The 16249-nt window shown below is 41.0% G+C and overlaps 1 protein-coding gene across 1 annotated transcript in view; it reads right to left on the bottom strand.

The window, feature by feature from the left end:
• The window catches only part of LOC143854087 (calcium-dependent protein kinase 28-like), a 31862-nt gene extending 18126 nt beyond the window's left edge, over window positions 1-13736 (bottom strand). The window contains exons 1-2 of the mRNA XM_077363842.1: window positions 13231-13736; window positions 9189-9319 (exon numbers count right to left, since the gene is read on the bottom strand). Coding sequence (XP_077219957.1) covers window positions 9189-9319; window positions 13231-13551 — 452 coding nt within the window. The 5' untranslated portion in view covers window positions 13552-13736. The remainder of the gene's footprint in view (window positions 1-9188; window positions 9320-13230) is intronic.
• Window positions 13737-16249: the final 2513 nt, after the last annotated feature.

Genomic DNA, 16249 nt, shown 5'->3' on the forward strand with positions numbered 1-16249 from the left:
AACCGTGTAACCAGCCTCTATTATGTCTTGGTATAGATCCTTAAGACTCTCTGTTAGAAGTGTGTGTGGGTGTGTATTGTAGCCATAAGGGCATAATAGTCTTTTGTATGTTCTCTTTCCTATAAATACATAAGTGAGGGGGAGGATCCCTAACTCACTCTTTCTCTTCTTCCTCTTTCTTTCTCCCTCTTTGGTGGCTTCAAACATGGTATCAGAGCCCTAGGGTTTGAGGTCCTAAGGACCACCTTGCAAGCCCCCTTCCTCCTCCCATCTCCTCTCCCATCTCCTCCCCCCTTCCTCCTCCCATCTCCTCTCCCATCTCCTCTCCTCCACTCCCTGCTGCAGTAACCCGTTAATGTACCCGCTACAGTACTGCTACAGTTCCACCACTACCACCACCACCCTCCACCTCCTCCACCGCCACCGCCACCACAACCTCCTCCAACCCAACCTCCACCATTTGAAGCCCTACATATTCTAAAACCCTAGTCATCTTCTCATTTTCTTCCTTTTTCCTTTCTTTTTGTCCCTTCCTTCATGGCCTAAACATTTTAATCCCTATAACTCTTTCAGCGGCTCCGATTTCTTTGTATATTTATTTCTTTCTCTCTTCGAGGCCTTATCATGCCTCTCGCCTCTCTCGGTTGTAGTGGTTGTCATCGAAGCAGCGGTATTCTCTCTTGGCTCATCTAGTGGCCCATCGTCCTTTCGGGCTCTACAGTCGTAGTGCTTGAGCTCCTTCTTCTGCCTTTCTCTTCATGGATCCTTCATTTATTGCGGATCCCTCTCTTAGCCTGACCTTCTCGGTTCGTCCCTCTATATTATCTTCAGCTTCCTCTTTACCTAGCTCTTCTTCATTGATGGATGGTTCATTCCCACCTCATTAAGTGCCCTCTCTCATGGAGGACTATTCGAACGCTGAGTGGTGCCTCGTTAGCGCCTCTACTCATTCTGATTCCTTTGATGGCTCTACTATTGCTGCCTATAGCACTAGTGATCGTGCTACTCGTGGTGGCAGTACCTTTGGCCGTGGTCGTCGCCGTAGTGTACGTGTTGGTGGCCGGGATCTTACTGGTAGTCGTCCCCATCCATATTGCTCTCATTATCGGCGGGAGAGACCTTATCTTGACACTTGTTATGCTCTTCATCCCGAGCTCCATCAGCCTCCTGAACCTAGCATCGTTCACTATGTACACCATTTGGCTTCTGCTCCTTCAGCTATATTGGCTTCCTCCTCACAGCACAGTACAGCCGCCCCTTCTGAGGGCTTCTTTGTCTCTCGCGGTAACTATGATGAGTTCCAACGCCTTCGATTATCCCGTTACCCGCAAAGTGCCGTCTTTGCCCAGCCAAGTAGTTTCCTTGCCTCTTTTCTTTCTAGCTCCAACTCCTGGATCACTGATTCCGGGGCATTGAACCATGTGACAGGTACTTTTTCATCTCTGAGTTCCATTCGACCCCTATCCTCGCAGACCATTACTCTTGCTGATGGGAGTACTACTCCTATCACTGGTATTGGCAGTATTTCTCCACGCCCTGGCCTTACCTTATCCTCTGTCTTATTTGTTCCCAAGTCCCCTTTTAGCCTATTTTCAGTTAGTCAGCTTACCAAACATCTTCATTGCTCTGTCTCATTTTATCCATCTTATTGTTTGTTTCAGGATCTCTCGAGTGGAAAAACGATTGGTTCGGGACGTGAGGTGGATGGGCTTTATCATCTCGACTGTGGCCCTTCCAATACTGTTTTGCACAGCTCCATCGATGCCTATCAATGGCACTGTCACCTTGGTCATCCTTGCCTCGAGCGTCTACAGCGGACCTCCATTGTTCCTACCCCCATTCAGTCGTTTCAGTGTGAGGCCTGTGAGCTTGGCAAACACCGTCGTGTGCCGTTTCCTCCTAGACTTGTTAGTAGAGTCTCGCAGCCTTTCAAGTTAGTACACTCTGATGTATGGGGTCCCGGGCGGACTACCTCTCTTTTTGGATACCGATATTTCATTGTCTTCATTGATGACTTTTCTCGCATGACTTGGCTTTATCTGCTTAAAGACCGCTTAGCGGTTTTCTCTGCCTTTCACACCTTTCATGCCGAGGTTACAAATCAATTTGGTCGTTCAATCAAATGTTTGCACACTAATAACGCTCGAGTACTTTTCACAATCTAATAGCTTCCAAGAATTTCTCTCTACTCGTGGCATCATCCACCAATCTTCATGTGCTCACACCTCCCAACAAAATGGTGTGGCAGAACGTAGGTTGAGATCTTTACTGGATGGGACCCGCACTCTTCTCATTCAAATGCGGGTCCCTAAGACCTATTGGGGTGATGCACTCCTTACAGCCTGCTTCCTTGCCAATAGGCTTCCTTCCTCTGTCCTTGGTGGTTCATCCCCATTCGCCCGTTACATCCCCAGCATGACCCTTTTTCCTCTCACCACTCAGGTCTTTGGTTGTGTGTGCTTTGTCCACAACCTCAGCCCTGGATTAGATATATTGGAGCCTCGCGCTGAGCGATATATCTTTCTTGAGTATTCTTGGACCCAGAAAGGTTATCGGTGTTACAGTCCTCGCTTACGTAGGTCATTTGTCTCTGCTGATATCACCTTTTTTGAGTCTGAGTCTTACTTTATCACTCCTCATGAGGATCGTCCCGCAGTTCTTGATTCAGACATTCCGCTTCCTCGTCTAGCTCTTCCAGACCCCATACCTTCTCCTTTCTCGTCTCCTCCTTTGCCGGTCCCTGAGTCCTTCCTCGGCTCCTCCTTTGCCGGTTCCTCCATCTAGCACTGTTTATGAGCCCTCCTTTTCATTACAGGCTCCAAAGGCTCCTCCTCCAGCTCCTACGACGACATATCAACGCAAGTCGAAGTCTACAGCCCATCAGCCTCCTCCTGCGCCATCGACATCTCAGCCGGAGATCACAACTACCTCTTCTCAGGTACCTGCAGTTTCTCCCATTGCCTCGCGTACTCGTTCTCATAGTACTGTTCATCCTATTTCCTCAGTTGTTTCCTATGACTCTGACCCCTGTTTCGGAGTTTTGTATCTTCTTTGTCTTATGTTTCTGTGCCACAGTCCTTGCCAGCAGCTCTTGATCATCCTGGTTGGCGTACGGCTATGGACCTTGAGATGGAGGCCCTTCAGGCCAATCATATATGGGATTTGGTTCCCCCTCCCCCTGGAGCTCGGTCCGTCGGTTGCCGCTGAGATTATGCCGTCAAACACTTACCTGACAGGCCAATTGAGCGCCTTAAGGCGCGCCTAGTTGCCAAAGGTTATACTCAAACCTTTGGAGTTGATTACCATGAGACATTTTCCCTGGTTGCCAAAATACCATATGTCAGGGTTCTCCTCTCACTTGCAGCTAACAACGGCTGGCCCCTACATCAGTTAGATGTGAAGAATGTCTTCTTACATGGAGAGCTTATTGAGGAGGTGTATATGGAGCAACCTCCTGGGTATGTTGCTCAGGGGGAGATGTCCTCCTCAGCGTGTCGGTTGCGGCGATCTATATATGGCCTGAAGCAGTCCCTAGAGCTTGGTTTGGCCGGTTTAGTGATGTTATCATGCGCTTTGGCATGAAGCAATGTGCTGTTGATCACTCAGTCTTCAGTTATCAGTCGGGTGCTCGTTGTGTTCTATTGATAGTGTATGTTGATGACATTATCATTACAGGCAGTGATTCAGCGGAGATACACAAACTGAAGACATTCTTGCAGAAAGAGTTCTCAACCAAAGATCTGGGACGTCATAGATACTTTCTTGGCATTGAGGTTACCCATTCTACTAGAGGTATCTCTCTCTCGCAGCAGAAAAATGTGTTTGATCTTCTTGAGGAGACAGGTTACCTTGGAATGAAACCTGCCTCAGTTCCTATGGACCCAAATGTGAAACTTCTTCTAGAAGAAGGGGCTTTGTTAGATGATCCTGGCAGATACAAGAAGCTAGTGGGTAAGCTCATATATCTTACAGTCACTCGTCCAGATATATCATATGTTGTTAGTGTTGTTAGCCAACATATGAGCTCACCCCGTACTTACCACCTGGCAGCACTAATTCAGATTATTCGCTACTTGAAAGGGGCACCAGGGAAAGGCCTCCTATTCAAGAAGCATGGGCATATCAGGCTGGAAGGATTTAGTGATGCAGACTGGACAGGATCTCCTACAGATAGGAGATCCACCACCAGATATTGTACTTTTGTTGGCGGAAATTTAGTGTCATGACAAGACATTGTTTCCAACTCGAGTGCCGAGGCAGAGTACCGAGCTATGTCCCATACTAGTGGAGAACTCCTTTGGTTACGTTCACTCCTATCTAAGATTGGTTTCTCCCCATCTTCTCCAGCTCAGCTTTATTGCGACAATAAGGCTGCGATTCATATAGCTACCAATCATGTCTTCCATGAGAGAACCAAGCACATAGAGGTTGATTGTCACTTCATTCGCCAGCGAATTCATAGAGGCGAGATTCATGTTTCCTTCACTCGGTCTGTGGACCAACTAGCGGATGTTTTCACCAAATCCTTTAGTAATGCAAAATTAAATGACATCTATAACAAGCTGGGAATGTATAATATATACATTCCAGCTCAAGGGGGAGTGTTAGAAGTGTGTGTGGGTGTGTATTGTAGCCATAAGGGCATAGTAGTCTTTTATATGTTCTCTTTCCTGTAAATACCTAAGTGAGGGGGAGGATCCCTAACTCACTCTCTCTTCTTCCTCTTTCTTTCTCCCTCTTTGGTGGCTTCTAAAACTCTCTATTCTATAGCCACAGCTACAAGTTCCGTTAGCTATATTGCTCCCAAGGTAAAAAATATCCGGAGGGCTTACCGATCGTTTTCCGAAGAAATCCCTTACTCCCATACTTCGTTAGTTTCTTAGATAGACACGATCGTCAACTATCTCGTGCTTATACTTGATCGCCTTAGGTGGAGCAAGAAGGGATTGGGCTCTCACAGTCAGTGGAGCAGGTCAGAGGAGCAGCTGACTCGCCGGAGAGGTTCTTGCCGGAGAACGTCTACTTGATCGCCTGGATTTGGAAAGATCCCATCGAAATCCCCACACACAGCTTCCCTTCACTTTTCGAGGTGCTGTCTATACTAGATCATCACCAACATAGCTGAGCAACAGCATTGACTATCACGATTCACGAGACGTTCTCTCCCGTGGCAAAACTAAACTTTGTGAGAATTCTTATCTCTATTGCTTCCACATACTAATGACATTTACATCAATTAAATGTAAATGATTCATTTCATCATGGTGATCTCCATGAAGAAGTCTACATGGTGCAACCTCCAGATTTCCATCCTCAGGGGAGATTGAAAAGGTGTGCATACTTAAAAAGGTCATCTATGGGCTGAAGCACAATCATCATGAGTGTGGTTTGAACAACTCAGCATAGTTCTTTTTTTAATACAAGTTTCAACAAGTATTTATGATAATTCAGTCTTCATCAAGAAGACAAATGGAACTACAGCTAGATTGATTGTGTATGTTGATGATGTTGTGCTCACTGTGAAAAATTTATAAAAGGTTGGAAATATCAAACAATACTTGCAACGTATTTTTGATGTCAATGACCTGGGATTAGTCAAATACTTCCTTGGGATTGAAGTTGCTTGTTTCAAGCATGGTATCGTCATTTCTCAATGCAAGTATGTTTTAGACCTTCTCATAGGCACCGGTTCATTAGGGGCAAAACCGGCTAATAGCCTTCTTGAGTTTTTTTTTTTACTGGCCATAGCCCTCTCGAGGTTAATCAGCATCTCTTCAGCAAGACCAAAACTCCTCTCCATGATCATTCCAAATATCAGTGGCTTGGAAGTCGTGGGATATTGTGATGTTGATTGGACAGATCTCCAATTAGCAAGAAATCAACTAGTGGTTATCGTACATTTGTTGGAGGTAATCTAGCAATTTAGAGGACTATGAAACAATCTGTGGTGGCTCGTTCATCCATTGAAGCTGTGAGTGTAGATCCATGGCTAATGGATGTAATGAGTTAATGTGGTTGCGTTTCCTCCAAAGTAAGATGGGTGCTGAGGTATCTACTCGTGAAACTGCATTGCGATAATCAGATTGCCATTCGCATTGCCTCTAATCCAATTTGTTTCACGAAAAGATGAAGCACAACTGTCATTTTTTTTTGGATCAAGTGACTTCCAAGGCCATTGATACCCCATTTCTTCGTTCTTCATCTCAATTATCTTTTCAAAAGTGATAGTCGGGCAGGCAACTTTTCATGATGTCATAGGCAAGTTGGGCGTGTGCGACATCTTTGCACAGCTTGAGTGGGAACTGTAAGAGAATTAGTGGGGACCACCATTGTATACAACTTGTTTACATTTTCGTGGGGTTTTATTGGGTTTTACATTTAAAAGGGTATTTTTCTTTTGATTATGTCTTATTTCAATAAAGTGTACTCAACTGACTTAAACGCCCCTCTGGGTTTTCTCTCACACGAAGAGAATAAAACATGTTCGTGGATTGGGGTTTCCAACCACACGAACACTATTCCCTTGGTACTTGTTCACTTCTTTTTCTTTCTCTTGAACCTCTCAATTAGTGTATACCCCTCCATGGGGTAGATTATAACATATACAAAGTAAAGACTATAATTTCTACAAGTTTTTAGCCACGGTGAAGTAAACTAACTTCATTATCAATAGCTGTTAACTAATATTGACATCAAAATATTATGGCTACTGTTTTTTTTTTTTTAAAAACCCCATAGAGATAACCACAATCAAGAGATCCATGGGAGAATTTCAGGGGTATCTAACTCTAACCTGGTATAAACTTGAAGTCTTTTTTTTTTTTTTTAAAAGTGACAAAATTTTCATTGATACCATGAAGAATACATTGAGGACTAGGAGTCCCGACTACTGGCATTACATAGGATTGAATAAACTGGCCAGGGCATACCCTGGGTCAGAAAGACTGAACAAAAAAAAAGCGAAAATCTGGATTCCTTTTTCCTGTGTCTACCATCAATTCGAGAAGAAAATTTTCCATGATCGTACCCATGCCCTACACTACGATCATTCCAACCTACATCCGTTGACTTCCTCCAAAAAACCAAAACTTCCTTAGCAACAACACCTCCACGGTCTTATACTAATAGCATGGTAGAAGGATCCAGACAAGAGAACCAAAGCTAACCGAGAGATCATGGTCTCTCAAGCCGAGATTTAGTCGAAGCCATACATAGCCCAGCTGGATACATACAATTCATGGGACAAATACTACTGCTATTGTTTCAATCTTCAAACTAAATTCTACTCACCGAACCCATACTTCACTTGTTAGAAAGCGAACAATAATTCTAGAATGACTCCTTTCTCTCCCATTCGGCCCCCTTTCTGTCTATAATTCTTTCCTTATAATGGATCCTGTCATTTTCCAAAACCTGACCTTCCTCCCATGCAAGTACCACGACCAAGAATTACCCGTGAAACAATCTAATCAAGCTCAGGTCACAACCAAGACAACAGGGATTGCTATCTACCTGTGCATCAGCACCTAAAGTAGTCTCCCCAAACGCCAAGCTTTTATCCCAATCACTCCGAATGCCCAAATTCTAGTGAAAAGTACTGATCCATTAAACCGGTTTAAAAAGACTTACAAATTGAGTTAACCTAAAAGACCTAAAAGCTCATGTACATATCCATAAAGGTAACCCCCTAATTACCCAGGTCCCCTTCCCGATCTTCTTAGTAGCCTCTTTCTCCTTTTTCTCTTTCAATTCCCTTGCAGTCATAGACTCGGACATTGCCTTTGTTGCTCCCAAATTCTCCTCATACGCTATCCTAAAAACATCCCCAATAGATAACATGTCATCGAACTCTTCCGATAGGTACCCTCGATCCTCTGGTAACCCTGAACTATCTTCCACCATTTTTTCTTTTCCTTCAATGTCCTCCTCCGGAAGCAAACGCTCTCGGACTAGTTGGCTAACCTCCGGATTCAGCGAGTCACGAGTCTAGATTTCACAAAAATAACATATGTGCCTTAATTGGATTGATTATTTCTAAAGAAGCATCACACAAGAAAATTAGCTAGGTCATTTCCTTAGTAGTTAATGTTGACACTTCCACATCTTGCCTACAACTAGTGTTTCAAAACTCGGACTCAGACGAGAACCCAGCCAACGTAAATGGGAGTCGACTCAAGCGACTCAATGATTGACGCGGTCAATTTTCATTAACTCAGCTGAGTTGAAGAAGTTTTGATTGCCTTGTTAGGACAAAACTTGGTCTCGGCGAGAACTCATCCAGATAAAAGGGAGTCGACTAGCGTAAGTTGACGATTGACTTGGGGAGTTTTTCATACAGTGCCTACAACCTCAACAGGCCAACCTAGTAGTGCATAATGTTTGAAGTGAACTAGAACGAAGGCATAATGACATTGAACTTAAAATTACTAGCTTTGTCGAATGAGAATGTAAAAGATGTTCTCACATAACAAATCAGGATTTTTTTTAGGGATAATTACATTTACACCCCCTCTAGTTTCTAACACATCCACTTCCACCCCTATAGTTTAAAAAGTGACAAATACATCCCTCTAGTTTCAATTTGTTTAAGGTTTGCCCCTCAGCTGAAGGTTTGTCCATAGATTGAAGGGTTAGGATGATCCGATGGAGCTGATTTTTTGGGCACACCCTATCTATGTCAGGACCCATCAAATGAACGCTTTGGATCATCCAAATAATGTGGGCCCATAACCGAATCCAAACACTACCAAACGCTTTGGATTCGGGTATGGGCCCACATTATTTGGATGATCCAAAGCGTTCATTTGATGGGACCTGACATAGATAGGGTGTGCCCAAAAAATCAGCTCCATCGGATCATCCTAACCCTTCAATCTATGGACGAACCTTCAGCTGAGGGGCAAACCTTAAACAAATTGAAACTACAGGGGTGTATTTGTCACTTTTTAAACTATAGGGGTGGAAGTGGATGTGTCAGAAACTAGAGGGGGTGTAAATGTAATTATCCCTTTTTTTCATGTGTTCAATAAATAAAGTGTGAAAGGTACAGAAAACAAACTCACACCTATGAGAAAGTGAAGGTTGAAGGAGCAGAATTAACAATCCAGTTCACAAAATTAAATTTTCAGTAGAATGATTGGATAAAAGGTATTTATTAACAACCAGAATATTAGAAGGATAAAACTCACTCCATAACTATAAAGACATGAGAATCATCTTCAAATGCATTGTGGAATTGAACAACATTCTCGTGGCCTGTCAGGGCCTGCAGTATTTTGACCTCTCGCTTAACATCCTCAACAGCAATAGGAAGGATCATCTGCAAAACAAAACAAAAAAACAAACTTTTCAGAAAATGAACAAAAAAATACATCACGAGAAATAACCACTACATTTTTACAATGGTCTTCTTATAGCATTTGGCAACACCATGTCTACCTGTATTTAAAGTTAACATCTGCACTTTATTAAAAGAACATAAAATAGAGTATCAACCGAGAATACAAAAACCAGCAGCTTTTTTGTACTGTGGAAACAGGCAGTTTAACTCATGAATTATCAACTAAAATGAATTTTGGGACAGGACAATAAAGAAAAAAGAAAGCACAGTTAGCTGACTTCCCTGAGCCAGAAACCCAATCACAGATATAAAAGTGACTAGTCAATAACAGGGCTAACATAGAATTTTGAGTTAAATAATAAAATTTTGTGATTCAATATTTTCTTATGGGATGGAAGGCTCAGAAAAACAATCCATTCACTCCTCGGGTAAGAAAGAGCAAAAGAGGCCAAGAAAACTCAAGAATAGCTTGAGTAAATTTTGACAGCTTACAACAGGCCAAGATTAAAATAGATGACCCACATCAGGCAAGAGTGATAATGGATAACAACTAGAATCTGAAGGCTAAATTATTATAAATGTACTTAATAAAGGAATTTTTTCTTAGTTTATTTAATGTAATATTTGATGTTTTCTGTGGTCAGATCTCCCACAGAACTATCGAACATCAAATAATGAATGCACAGGCTATATGGCAATAGAAGATTCTCCTTCCCTCAAAACCGTCCAATAGAGAATGCACGGTCTACAATATCGATTAAATTGCATTTTGAGACAGTATAAAAGAGAAACAAAAGCACATGTTAGCTCACTTCCTTGAGCCAGAATACCACTGACAGGCATTAAAGTAACTATCCAACAAGGGGGGTAACATAACAAGGACTTTGAGTATTCCTCACAAAATTAAATTTGGTGATGTAATATTTTCCAATGGAATGGAAGGCCCTGCATACACTCTTCGAGGTAAGAAATAACACACCTTCATAAATTCTTACAAAGTGTACTATTTTAATCTTCTGCTACACTCAACTTATTATACTTCCATTCCACGTCAGTGGGCAGGCTAATTATGGAAATTTTATTTGTTGGCTAACTCTTTTACAAAGCTATAGAATACGTAGAATCGTCCAATAGGAAATGCACTGGCTAGATAACAATGGAAGACTCTCCTTCCCTAGAATCGTGGGCATGCGACAGTAACTCCAGAATTCTCTACAGTTGTGTGACAAGACATAGTTAGAACCATAATACAGGAGCTGATGAGAGAGCGATCTTACATTCATGCTTTACTGGTGATGTTTGGGAATTTTTATCAAGGAACTGGATGGACTCCCACAAAAGGTATTCTCCAACTGCTAGACCAAGAAAGGCACTCTCTATCTATGTCACAAATATCGTTCTCGGCAAGGGAAAATCTCGGGAAATATTTATTTTTATTTTTATTTTTTTGGGTTTATATCAGAAAATGATAAAATAAATTGTTTGAAAATACATAAATTGCGAAAAAATATAAACAAAAAAATATTGTGACATTATCGTGGTAAATGAAAATATCGCTATATTTTTTAAATTAGCAGGATTATTTCGAGATTTTGCCATTTTATCAAAATATCACGATAAAGTGCTGTATTTTGAAAATATCGGAGATATATGTGACGTCGCTCTCTATCAGTCGGGTGCTCCACCATAGGCATGGGTGGAGCTCAATTTTGACAGCAGCAACAAAGATAGACAAAATGGGAGGCTTTTTTTTAAAAAATGCATTGGTCAAAGTAATCCTTCTTACACTGGGCTACCAGGAATTGAAAATGCAACTGAAGTGGGGATGTTGAGTTATGGACAGGCATTAAGCTCTTGGTGGACATGGAATCTCGTGAATGTAAATTGCAGGGGACTATCTTTACATAATAAGGTAGGTGATCAAATGAGTCAAACTTACTTGGAATTCATGCCTAAGCAACTAAATATACATAAGATATAACTAATCTCGTGAATGTGAATTACAGGGGACTCTTTTACATCATAAGGTAGGGGATCGAATGACTCAAACTTCATTGGAATTCATGCCTACGCTACTAAAGATAGATCAGATATAATCATTGTTTGGGGCCTCCATGGCGCATTTTTGTATTTTGATTTTGTGGGTTATGGTAAGTTGTTTGCTAGTGAACTAAGGAAATCTTCACTTCATAAAAAAAAAATGATAATATTAATAACAACAATAAGAATAATTATTACAACAAGGAGAATAATAATAACAATAATTAGTGGGTTGTGGCGATTAAGTAGTTTGCTAGTGAGTCATGAGATGAGCTAAGGAAGTCTTGGGAAGTCTATCAAGTAAGCATTCTTCACGAGGATAATTTGTCTACTTGTTGGTTCCCTCCCTCTATTGATTCCTTGAAATTGATATTTGATGGTTCTAGCTAGGGATCTTGGGTCCAACGGGGATTGGTGGCATTATTAGAGATCACATTGGTGTGACTAGACTGACCTATCTAGGTCCCTATTGACTAGACTGGCATATACTTTGTCCTCCTTGTTGGTTGTGACTAGACAATGCCACAACTTTTCATTGTTATTTGATGTAGATATTTTTATAGTTATTATAATTTTCCAATATTTCTTTTTTCCTTTTATATCAATCAACAAAAAGAAAATTTATTAGAAAAATGTCATATTACAGGAAAGATCTTTTAAAGACCAATATAAACCCATATAGGAAGCATAATTTGACTCAAATACTCAATTGTCCCGTCATTATATGTAAGAACTCTTTAGTTTTGCTGATGTTCTGCTAACGTTTACATTTTCAGTACTGTCTAAGTAGGTTCAACTTGCAGAATATGAAATCAAAAGCATTTCCTCTACCAGTGAAAGGACTACAATGAGACAAACACCATATAAAGCACACAACTCTAACTTTAACCGGGCAATTCAGTTTAGAACAGTGTACATCAGACTCAACCAATGGTGACGGGAAACCCGTCTAAAGTAAAGGAAACAGAGAAATAATAAATCCACTCAGCTATCTCAAAATCCTATAAATCTTTCAAAAAAAAGTCTCAAAATCCTACAAGGGCAACGAGAATTTGAGACCTAAAAGGCTAAAACCACCCTCTAGCTTCTTCAAACGACTGAATTTCCAAGATCCATCAAACATTACCACAGAATCAACCCAACCAGTTCTCCAAACCAAATTGTTTCAGATAGTAAACCATAAAAAACCTCAATCAAAATGCAACTATTAGGTACCTAACCAATACGCAAAAGCTCCACAGCTGATGGAACGCTTAGGCTAGGCCCTTTAAACCTGTCCCATACAAGGCTAGGCGCTACCTAATCCCATACCTTAGGACCGTAACATACCACCAAGCTCCTGCATCCTCATCCTCGTAGGCCCACTCCGTGGCGACTTTCACTCTGGCCTTTTTCTAGGTATCCCTTTGCACATGTCACCATTCTGTGGCGGCCCACTTTGTGGCAACTTCACTCTGGATTTTTGCCAAATCACCCCTTCCATGACTTGAACATGGGACTTGGTGGCTACTCTGATACCAAATATTATGTACCTACCCAATACCCCAAAAGCTCTAGAGCTGATGGAACGCGTTAGGCTAGGCCCTTTAAACCTGTCCCATACCCGGCTAGGCCCCATCTAGTCTCATACCTAGGCAGGCCCCCACTCAGGACCGTAACATCTACCCATCAAAACAAACACATCACAGGGAAAGAAACCACAACGTTCACATACAATTAAAACCCAATTGCAGAAACAAAAAAATGGGTGGCGAAAACAAACAATCAAAACCACTCATACATAAAAACACAAAAATCCCCACAAAGAAGTCTCCAATTTAGACAAAATTCAAAACCCAATACAGAAATACCTTATTCTTCTCAATCCTTTTAACTGCTACGCGATCCCCAGTCGCCTTGTCTGTGGCGACATACGTGTAACCAAATTGTCCGTGCCCTAATAACTTCCCTGTCGTATACTTCTTGTCAAAATCCTTTGCGTACCCAAAATCCGTCCTTTTACCACATGGAACAATACCATTTGGGCGCTTGTTCTGTCCTTTTTCCTTAGGTTTTTGATTTCTCTCTTGTTGTGTTGTTAAGGGTTTGTTGTCTTTCTGGGTTTTGTTGTTATTTTTGTTGTGGGTATTGGTAGAAAAGGTAGCCTTTGTGGTGGAGAGACAGGCTCCCATGATTGGCAAAAGAATGAATTGGATTTGAAGGGGAAATCATGAAATTATAAGAGGGAGAGATTGCAAGGAAGAGCAGGAGGAAGAAGGGTAGAAAGAGGAGGTGGTCAAAGGAGGAGACTTTTTTGAAGGAGAGAGAAAGAGAGGCTTGTTCAGAACACCAGCCTCTCTCTCTCTCTCTCTCTTTCTCGCTCCTTCTGTTTGAATAATAAAATGAATCTACTTGGCATGTATTTTTCAAAAAGTACTGTATCGCTTAAACAATACAAACCTTCCATTTGATGGGAAATCAACAAAAATAGATTGTGCCTATGATCTAAACCGTCCATTTGATGGGAAATAACGTAGATAGATTGTGGCCAAAAAAATTTCCGTAGGATGAACTCAATGTTGATTTCCAGAGGTTTTCAAAATATCTAGTTCCACTATAGATTGTAGGGCTAAGATCATCCTATGAAAATGATTTTTGGGGCAGTATTTAGGTTATGGCCCATCAAATGGACGGTTTGGATTATCCTATGGTGTAAGTAATACTGCACTTTTTGAACAACTATGAACTAGGGGTGGCAAAATTGGCCGAACCGAACCGGAACCGAGCCTAAACCGAATTGAAAATTCGGTTTTGGTTTGGTTAAACCAAACCGATTCAAATTTCAGTTTGGTTCGGTTTGGGGATCAAACCAAACCGAAACCGAATATTTCCAATTATTATGAGTAAGGGGTGGCAAAATTGGCGGAACCGAACCGAAAATTCAGTTTTGGTTTGGTAAAACCAAACCGATTCAAATTTCGGTTCGGTTCGGTTTGGGGTCGAACCGAACCGAAACCGAACCATTGCCACCCCTACTATGAACTCTACGTACGGGCTTAGACAATTTCAATACATGATTGAAAAGGTAGGGACCAAATCATCATTTATTGGAGAAAAGCTGATCTGGGTTATATTATTGGCTTAGAGCAACATTCATAGTTTTGACAACTTGCAAATAGAGTCATCACGTTTGATTGAATTTTGCACTTCCGGAACATAATTTTGTGTACCCATTGTAGATTTTTTTGACCCATAAACGACCATGATGTCCATACATATGGGAAAAAGATAAAAATTACAGTAGAAAGAGACCAAAAATGGGTGTGGGTCCTACCAACTCGACTGAAACCATGCATAGGGTGAGCCCCACCATTTTACACCTCATGTTTTAACGGACGAGCCCTTTAATAGTTTAATATTTTGATAGCGTGGGTCCCACCAACTCTACCCAACAGGTGTGGCTTACCATTTTACCTCATTTTTTGATGGAGTAGGTCTCACCATATCACCGGAGCCTATCTACATGATAGGACCCACTATTTTACACCTCATGCTTTCAGAGTCACTGGTATTTTGATTTTTGATCCTTTTACAAGGTAACTTTCATCTTTTCACACATTTATGGATAATTTTGCCTTTTTATGAGCCAATAACTTTCCCATGGGTAATAACTCTTTAAAAAAAAAGGGAATTGATATTTTCGCTCCCCTTTTAGACCAATCCACTCAAAGTGAGTGGATTGGTCTAAAAGGGGAGTGGAAATATCCAAAGCATAGGGGAATTGATATTTCCGCTCCACTTTTAGACCAATCCACTCAAATTGGAGTGGATTGGTCTAAAAGTGGAGCGGAAATATCAGCTCCCAAAAAAAATTATACCATGGGTATATTGATCGCAAATTTATGACGAGGCCTGATTTGCAAAATTCCGTCAAACTTTGCAAATTGTAAAACTAGAAGATCTTTTTGCAAATAAAGCAAAGTAGGAAGACTTCTTTGAAAAATCCCTTCTTGTCTTTCCCATTGATTTTAAACCATTATTTGGGAAATGATATAGTCTCCCACTTTCTTCATGTTCCAGCCCCTTCTGGGCTTCTAGTATGCTCATTTGAGACTACCTTTTTACACTACAAGGGGATGTCCCAAGAAAGAAAAGAAGTTAGTATATCATTTCTCTCTTTTTTGGTAAATCACAAATGTGCATTATTGTTATATTCTTGAAATAACCTAAGGCCCACATCTGTAACCTGCTCATCCCATTGATCTTGTGGCTCATCTCTCCATAGGATGATCCTAACCGGTCAATATCTTTGAAATAAAATGGATGGCTTAGAAAATTTTAAAAATGACTGTATAAAAATCAGCACAAATTGGATGGTCAGGATCATCATATGGAGAAAATTTTGGGGGGCACTGGTCTATCTATTATGGGGACCAACAAATGAATGGTTTAGATCATCTAAACAGGTGGGCCCAACTGTAATTTTTGATGCCCATGTATTTCCATATATCATATATTTTTTTTTCTAGTATTAATTTTATTTTTTATTTCCGATTTTATTAATCAATTAGTCAACTACTCATTTTTCTTTTAATCTATGTTGTTTTCTAAGAATGTAACTATTTTTATGAGGAATGATAGATACAAGGGAGCCCTTGCACAAAGAGCCACAAAAGGGCTCTTCATTGGATCCACATCATCAAATGGGAATGATTTTACTTTTTCAATCATTTTAAAATGTAACTGAAAATGACGTGGATCCAATGAATAGCCCTTTTGAGGCTCTCTATGCAAGGGCGCCCTTGTATCTATCATTCTTCCTATTTTTATATATCGAGAAAACTGTTGAGGAATGCAACAATTATGTGGGGTACTGGGGTCCTCACGTAT

This window comes from Tasmannia lanceolata, unplaced genomic scaffold, assembly GCF_043159265.1.
Source record: "Tasmannia lanceolata isolate RefF3 unplaced genomic scaffold, GAP_Taslan_0.1 ptg000020l, whole genome shotgun sequence".
NCBI classification, from domain to species: domain Eukaryota; kingdom Viridiplantae; phylum Streptophyta; class Magnoliopsida; order Canellales; family Winteraceae; genus Tasmannia; species Tasmannia lanceolata.